The 8,401-nt window shown below is 48.2% G+C and overlaps 1 protein-coding gene across 1 annotated transcript; it reads right to left on the bottom strand.

Annotated features, from left to right (window-relative positions):
- Window positions 1-1,241: 1,241 nt before the first annotated feature.
- On the bottom strand, window positions 1,242-6,986 carry Noto (notochord homeobox). The gene is made up of 3 exons (XM_087906705.1): window positions 6,605-6,986; window positions 5,007-5,221; window positions 1,242-1,956 (listed from the first exon to the last, which is right to left on the bottom strand). Exons 1-3 carry the CDS (start codon window positions 6,984-6,986, stop codon window positions 1,816-1,818), a joined length of 738 nt encoding a protein of 245 aa, XP_087762831.1. The 3' UTR covers window positions 1,242-1,815.
- Window positions 6,987-8,401: the final 1,415 nt, after the last annotated feature.

Genomic DNA, 8,401 nt, shown 5'->3' with positions numbered 1-8,401 from the left:
TCTAATTTTTGTTTATTTTGAGACAAAGTCTCTATGTAGACCATGCTGGCCTGAAACCCACCGAGATCCACCTTCCTCTGCCTCCTGAGTGCTGGGATTAAAAGCATACACCACCACTCCTGGCTAAAGTCCACTGTCTTGTGTGCTGGTTACTTTCAAAGAGCAGTTCCCACCACCCTCCTTCCTTCCTCTTTCCCCAGAAACTTGGGCCCTGAGAACAACCTCGTAAAGGAAGATCAGGCCTTCTTTCACCCCATCACCTCCCCTCAGCCCGGGAGCTGTGGCTGGACAGTCTGTACTACAGAGATCAGTAATTAATGCTGGAAGCAGACGTCATGAGAAAAAGCTCTCAGCAGGCTTCCTGGCAAGAAATCAAACAGGGTGAGAGGGTCATTCAGGGAGGAATGGTGTTGCCAGTGCTAGGTGAAAAGAAGCTATGACAAAATGAGGTCAGCATAAATTTAGGAGAAAAAGATGGTGGACAAAGTAGTGTGTTGCTCCAAAGGAAACCATTACAATAAACCTGAGCTCATACGGAAACTGGTAACAGACGAAACAAGAAAACATTGGGCAAAACATGGAGGCTTTCATCTGTTATCTTAGCACTAAAGAGGCCGAGGCAGGAGAACTTCCACGAGTGTGAGGTCAGTCTGTGCAACATAATAAAAATCTGTATAAAAAAAAAAGTTGGTGACGGGCGGTGGTGGCGTATGCCTTTAATTCCAGCACTCGGGAGGCAGAGGCAGATGAATCTCTGTGAGTCTGAGGCCAGTCTGGTCTATAAGAGCTAGTTCCAGGACAGGTTCCAAAGCTACAGAGAAACCCTGTCTTGAAAAATCTTAAAAAAAAAAAAGTGTCATCCCACATCCCAGCATGTGAGAAGTAGAGGCAGGAGGGCCAGGAATGCACAGTGCACAGTCATCCTCAGATACAGAGTACTGTGGGACTATGGTCTTGTAGCCTATAAAGATTTGTCAGTTGTATTGGTTTAATAAAATGCTGATTGGTCAGTAGCCAGGCAGGAAGTATAGGTGGGGCAACCAGAACAGGAGAATTCTGGGAAGGGGAAAGGCTCAGTCTGCAGTCGTGACCCAGACACAGAGGAAGCAAGATGAGAATGTCTTGTGATAAAAGGTACCAAGCCACGTGGCTAAACAGACAAGTATTATGGGATAATTTAATATGTATGAGTTAATAAAAAGCCTGAGCTAATAGGCCAACCAGTTTATAATTAATGTAGACCTCTGTGTGTTTCTTTGGGGCTGAACAACTGTGGGACAGGGTAGGACAGAAACCTCTGTCAACAACAGAGGGGGGTGGAGAAGATGAAGAGGGGTAGGGTTGAGATGTGGAAACTTTGTGCCAAGTGTACGAAGCAATATGCTTCCCTCCAGACTTCAGGAAGTCTTTCACACCCAGATGCACATTCAAGGAGGCCCCTTCTCCACAGCAAGGCCAGGAAAGAGTTGATGAGTCCATCCTCAGGGCAGAGCTGGGGCAGGTGCTTCCATTCCCTAGGTGAGAGGACCTGTAAACCTTACCAGTTCCATCCTGACCTCTGGGCTTACACTCTGTAAGTGCATTGCAGACCTCATCTCACCCAGGAGAGCTGTGTAAGTCCTCAATATACCTGCTATCCTAGCCAAGGAAATAGAACATTTCAGCAGTCTGCTCCCAGGGATGGCTTGCTTGATTGTCCCTTGCTTCATTGCCATTTGGTGTCCTTTAACCTTAAGGAAACTCTTTGTGGAGATGGGACTGGGAGGTCCAATAAGTGTCCCCTGAAGAAACTAGTACATATCGTATGCCTCTGGCTCAGTCCTTAGCTGCTAACTCCTGACTCCGGATGCTGCCATCTGAGCTGCTGGAGGGCTCTTCCATGGCAGAGGAGGAAGGTGATTTCAGTTTTTGCTGCTTCTGATACTTCACCCTGCGATTTTGGAACCAGATCCTCACCTGTAATTGGAGGCAGCGGAAAGGCGTCAGAATTTGGCCAGCAGGTCCCTTTTACCCTCCAGTCACTTCCAGAAGGGCCTCCCTCTTGCTGTCTGGACAAAATTTGTTTTTCGTGATGAGCTAAGCATCTCCTCCAAAATGTCATTCCTGTCACCACCCATTCATCCCAGTGTGTACCTTTGTTCTTTTGAGATGATAGCTCATATCACCCAGGCTAGCATCAGACTCACTATGTAGCTCAGGATGATTGTGAACTCCTGGTCCCCTGCTTCCACCCCACAAGTGCCAGGATTGCAAGTGTATGCCACCATGCCCGTTTTATGTGGTTCTGGAAAGTGAGCCCAGTGGTTTGTGCATTTGAGACGAGCACTCTACCAGCTGAGCCATGCTCTAGCCCCCTGTGAGTACTTGTGATTACAGTGTACTGTGCTGTACTGGGTGACAGTGACAGTGGCAAGCAAGGCCGGTCCCTGTCCTCTGGAGATCACTATCTAGTTGAAGAAGCCCCAACATAAATACGTGATAACTAGAAGGTATAAGCAGAGGCACCAGAGGCTTGGGTTGGGCGATCTCTTTGAGGGTAAGGTCGATCCCAGTAGGGACAGAGAGAAGCAGACCGGGTAGAGCAGGGAGACAACCAATGGAATGTCTCTCAGTTGACATCAAACTCAAGGTGAGGGCCAGAAAGGAGAGCACAGCTGCAAGGAAGAACAGGCAGGGAAGTGAGAGGTCAGAAGAGCCAGGACACCCAGGATCTTGAAGGCCATAGGGAGGGAAAGTCCCTCTTGAGGCTGGCAAAGAGGATGTGGCATTGTCCTGAAGTGAACTGCACAGCTGACTGATCTGTGGGGGATTGATGGAGGCAAAGGCAAGAAGACAGCCAGGAGGTCATAGCCGCACCCAGGGAGAGCTGGGATATGTCGGGATATAAAGCAGGGGCAATGGGAAAGTGAAGCAATTCCATTAGCAGGTCAGAGGGCGAGAGGACAAGGCTTGTTGAGGGTTAGAGTTGTAGGAGGAAGAGCAATCTAGGATGACCTTTATTTTCAAGTAACTGGCTGGGTGGTCTGACCATGGATGAGGAAAGAGATTTAGGGAAGAAAAACAGTTAAGAATTGAGGTTTTGTAAACAGGTAGTGGTGTACACCTTTAATATCACCTAGCATTTGGGAGGCGGAGATAGGTGGATTTCTGTAAGTTCAAAGTCAGCCTGGTCTACAGAGCTAGTTCCAGGGCACATAGAGAAACCCTGTCTTGTAAAAAAAAAAAAAAGAATTCAAGTTTTGTAAAGTTTGCAGTGCCTCCCCAGAGACATCTAAGTAGAGATTTTAAGAAAGTGGTTAGGGGCTGAGGATGTAGTTTTGTGGTAGACGATCAATCAAAACCTAAAATCAGATTTTGGGGTTCAACCTGAAGGTCAGAAAAGCAAATAGCTTGCCATTGGCTCTTACTTCTATCTCAGTCTGTAATGATAATCTTGCCTCCAAGAATCTCAGAATGAGACTGTTTCCTCCCGTTTTATATTCCTCTCTAATGCTTGGATTAAAGGCGTGCACCATTACTGCCTGGTTTCTATGGCAAACTAGTGTGGCTACTGGGATTAAAAGTGTGTGTCACCACTGCCTGGTCTGTAAGGCTGACCAGTAGGGCTGTTTTACTCTCTGATCTTCAGGCAAGCTTTATTTATTAAAATATAAACGAAATATCACTACTATAGAGAACTTGCGTAGGATGAGATTCAATTCCTAGCAGAGAAGGTTGGGCCAGGAATATAAATTTGGGCCATCAGCTTAGAGATGGCATTTTAAACCATGCTATAGATGAGACTAGATGGCATGAAGTCTCAAAGGAAAGAGTAGCCTAGAGGGGAGACAATGATGACTGGGGAAGTTGGAGGCAGGTCAAGAGGGGAATGTGTCGAGGCTGGGGAGGTGTAGTGAACCACACAGAGAACTGTGCAGCTCAAGAGTCAGCTGAGGAGAGAAGCATGCTGGCTGGCTTTGACAATTTGGATGTTTTGATGTAGCAGAGGGAAAATCATCATGCTGGGATGAATTCAAGAGAAAACAGAGAGCCGGGATTTGATCAGTTGGCAGAACACGGGTCTAATACACATAAATCTCTGGATTTGACACTCGGCACCATGGTGAACGTGTCACCTTAGTGCTTGGGAGGTGAGGCAGAAGGATTAGAAGTTCAAGATTATCTCTGGCTAGCTAGTTCAAGACCAGCCTGGGATACATAAGAACCTGTTTCAACACACACACACACACACACGCACGCACGCACGCACGCACGCACACGGAAAAACAAAGAGTGAATGGAAGTGAGGGAGGGATGAGAGTGAGCTTAGCAAACTCCTGAGGAGTCTGCCTACAAATGGGACGGTGCAGTGATACAGTAACCATAGAGTCTGGGGGTAGGGGAACAGTCACTACTTAAACACTGAGCCTCTTGAATACCTACTTGGTTTTGCTGACAGCCCCTATTTTAGCATGGAAACAATCAGAAAGTACCAGAGGAGTCTGAGGAAATGGCCCAGATGGCTCAAGTCTCAGGTTTGCTAAGAAAGTCTGAGGAGCAGAGTTCATATCTCCAGAAACTCACCTGTAACTCCAGCCTCAGCAAACAGAGACAGGATGCCCAGAGCAAGTAGGTCCAAAGGGACCGGGCATAAAACCCCAGCTCTGGGTTCGACTGAAAGATGCTGATTCAGCGAACAGTGTGGAAGAGCACCTGAGAATGAGTCCTGACATCAACCGTGGGCCTCCTCCACAGGCACACACGCTGGCACACATGTGTGCCTGCACACACATATGCAAAGCATACACAAAATATAAAAAGAAGCTAGTACTAGAGGAACATGTTTATAATGTGACTCCATATTGGAATAGTATATGACATACAGAATGTGTAAACAATTAGGCCTCTCTCCCCAGCATCCTAGACCAGAGAAAAAAATGTCATGGCTTCCTCTCAACCCTTACTAAGAGCCTATCAGAAGGTGGTGCTGGTCCCCACGCAGCCTGAGCCTCAGGTCCCTTTCTCACCTGGTTCTCTGTCAAGCGCAGCCTGGCAGCCAGCTGGGCTCTCTGCTTCCCCACCAGGTTGTGCTGCTTTGCAAACACCTTCTCCAGCTCTTCCAGCTGCTGAAAGTTAAACATCGTGCGAACCCTCTTTTGGTGTTTCTCTGTGTCCTGAAGGTCCACGGTAGGCGCCCAGTCCAGAGGGCTCCAGAGGCCTGGACAGTAAGGCAGCTCTGAGCCTAGAGAACAACGAACAGCCGAGGAAGTCAGCCAGCAGCCATCTGCCTGGCCCCACCCCCACCACACACACACACACACACACACACACACACACACACATCGTGGAGGAGAGAAGAAACTTACAGGTTCCAAATCTCTTCCATCTCTTTGGCCAGGTAACATAGGGAAGTGGAAGACACTATATAGAAATAACCCCAAAAGAGCTGGGCAGATGCCTCAGTCAGTAAATCAGAATGGCACAAGACTGAGGACCTGTGTTCTGTTCCCCAGCCCAAAGGAAAAAAAAATGCAGAGTTGAGCTTATGGAGACCAGCAAGGTGCTTGGGGAGCTATTTAGCCAGCCAGTCCAGCCAACTGGAGAACTTCAGATTAAGTGAGAGGTCCTGTCTCAAAATTAAGATGGAAAAGGAATAGAGAGACAGATGGCTTGGCAATTACAAGCAATTGCTGCTCTTCTGGAGGACTCAGGTGTGGTTCCCAGCACGCAGGCCCAATGGCTTACAATCACTTGTTCTTCTAACTGGCTCCAGGGAATCCTATGTTTTCTTCTGGCCACCTCAAGTGTACATTCACATATACACATAAGTAAAAGTAAAAACATCATTAAACAATAAGGTGGATAAGTGCCCCTTGACCAAAGAATGGATAAGAAAAATGTGGTATTTTTACACAAAGGAGTACATACAGGAAAAAAACAAAACAAAACAAACAAACAAAAAAACAACGACATCTTGAAATTTGCGGACAAATGGATGGAGCTAGAAAACATCATATTGAGTGAGGAAACCCAGACCCAGAAAGACAAATACCATATGTACTCACTCATAAGTGGCTTTTAGACATAAAGCAAAGAAAACCAGCCTACAAATCACAATCCCAGAGAACCTAGACAACAATGAGGACCCTAAGAGAGACACACATGTATCTAAACTACACGGGACATAGAAAAAGACAAGATCTCCTGAGTAAATTGGGAGCGTGGGGACTATGGGAGAGGGTAGAAGTGGAGGGGTGAGGGAGGAAAGAGGGTGGAGAAAAATATATAGCTCAATAAAAACAATAAAAAGCTAAACATAAAAAAACTCAAAAAACCTAAGGTGTAAAGGTATTGAGGACACCTGATAGTGACCTCTGACATCCACACCCATGTGCACTCACCTGCATACATATGAATATACATAAACAATAACCCAGAGATCTTAAAAAGCAAGCAGAATAGGAAAAAATGTGTGAAAAGCTGTCTTCTGGACGTGACATGACATGGTTGTTACAGCTGTGAAATCACAGCAGCTGTGATTACAGGCATACACCATCGCCCCTGGCCAACTCTAGGATTCCCCTTTGATGCCATCTGCTACCACTTCCAAGCTCCAACCCGGTACCTGTGAGGCTGAGGCCCTGCTGGCAGAAGAGGTGAGCCACATTGAGTCCCGGTACGCAGGGCATGGAGCAAAGCGGGTGGACGCCCAGGCTCAAGTAGGCGGGCAGCCAAGTCGCTGCAGAGCACACCCAAGGCAGGACCGGGTACTGTGACACGGAGCTGCGGTTCAGACTGGTGCAGGTGGAGAGCGGAGGTGGGGTAGCCACTCTCTTATGGGTCTCGGGTCTGGCCAGGATGGCTTCGACAGAAAAGGAGGACTCCAGGCGTCCCTGAGCTAGGCGGCGCGGGACCACTGGGGACACAGCCAAGGGACAGGGGCCCAAGTGCCTGGGCTGGACCTGAGCGCCTGAGAGAGCATGCTGCTGAAGCTCTGGGCCGGACATGGTGCGACCCCTGAGAGGACCTACACTGGAGAAGAGCGAGAGGATCTCCCGGACTGTGCAAGGAGCTCAATAAGAAAGAGAGAGACCACCCTACTAAAGGGACAGGAGACTGGTGAATCACGATCCCAGGGATCAGTTGTTTGCAAGGGCTCTTAAACTTAGCGGGTGGGAGGAGGCGGAGCGAAGGCCACACTTAATCTTCCTAGAGTGAGGCCAGGTTTCTAAAGCAGTAGCTGCAGGTTGCATCCTACCAGGGCGGAGGGTAGGGGGTGGGAGGTGGAAAGGAAACTTCCTCTACCCTGGTGCTTTGGGGGAAGGACCATAAAAGAGTTGCCACCCCTCTGCCGCTCTCTAGTGCACCCTCCTTCTCGCTTCTTCTTTTATTTTAGAAAGTCCCTAGAACAGGCCATGTAGATCAGGCTGGCCTTGAACTCACAGAGATCCCTTCTTCTGTTTCTGCCTTGTAAGTGCTGAGCTTGAAGACATGCTCCACCATACCACCACCGCCCCCAATCTGTAGTCCAGGCTGACCTCCAAAGCGTGAATCATAGCAGAATCATGGTAGTCCTGCTTCAGTCCCCCAAGAACTCGGATTACAGGCATGTGCCACTGTGCCTGGTTTCACCGTGGCTCTCTGGTGACCCTGGATAAAGGCTCTGCCCCTGCTTCTGCTATCTAAGATTCCAGTCTCCCCTGCTGATAATGGAAAGAGTGATCTCAGAAGGATGGGGCAGTGCATGCTGTCCTGTTTCCCCAACTTTCACCTTTTTCCCAAATAACTTTGGGCACTGCCTCACTGCAACTGGGACTTCGCCTGGCTCTGGCTAAGCAAGCGCTCTGCCACTGAGCTCCAGGGAGAGCCCTTTTCAAAGCAGAAGCCCTGGTTAGATTCACATAAGGACTGGAATTTTAGAGCATGCAAGCATTTTATCCATAAACACAGCGAAAAGTAAACTTCATAGACCCCTGCTGCTGCTGCAGTTACTGTCAGTCTCTTTTAGATCTTCTCAGGAGTGTCCTTACCCTCAACACAGGGTCTTGCTAGAAAGGTCTTTCCTGCTATGCATACTGGCACTTGGGATGCTGAACAAGGAGGATCTAGAGTTCAAGGCCAAATCTACTCTAAAAAACAAAACTCTGTCAGAATGAGAAAGAAGGGAAAGTAAACAAGGGGACATGGTGACATTCTCCAGTGATCCCAGCACTTGGGAGGTGGGGACAACAGGACTAGGAGGACAAGGCCATCCTTAGTCACACAGTGTGTTTGGGGCCAGCCTGGGCTACATGAGACATTGTCTCAAAAACTTGAACAGAGGCCTGGACAGATGGTTCAGAGGTTAAAACTTCTTGCTGCTCTTATAGAGAAACTGGGTTAGAATCCCAATATCCACTTGGTGGATCACATTTAATTCCAG

This window comes from Myodes glareolus, chromosome 6 (assembly GCF_982192425.1).
Source record: "Myodes glareolus chromosome 6, mMyoGla1.1, whole genome shotgun sequence".
Classification (NCBI taxonomy): Eukaryota; Metazoa; Chordata; class Mammalia; order Rodentia; family Cricetidae; genus Myodes; species Myodes glareolus.
Note: the sequence above shows the minus strand (reverse complement) of the source record. Positions and strands in the feature narration are given on the sequence as shown.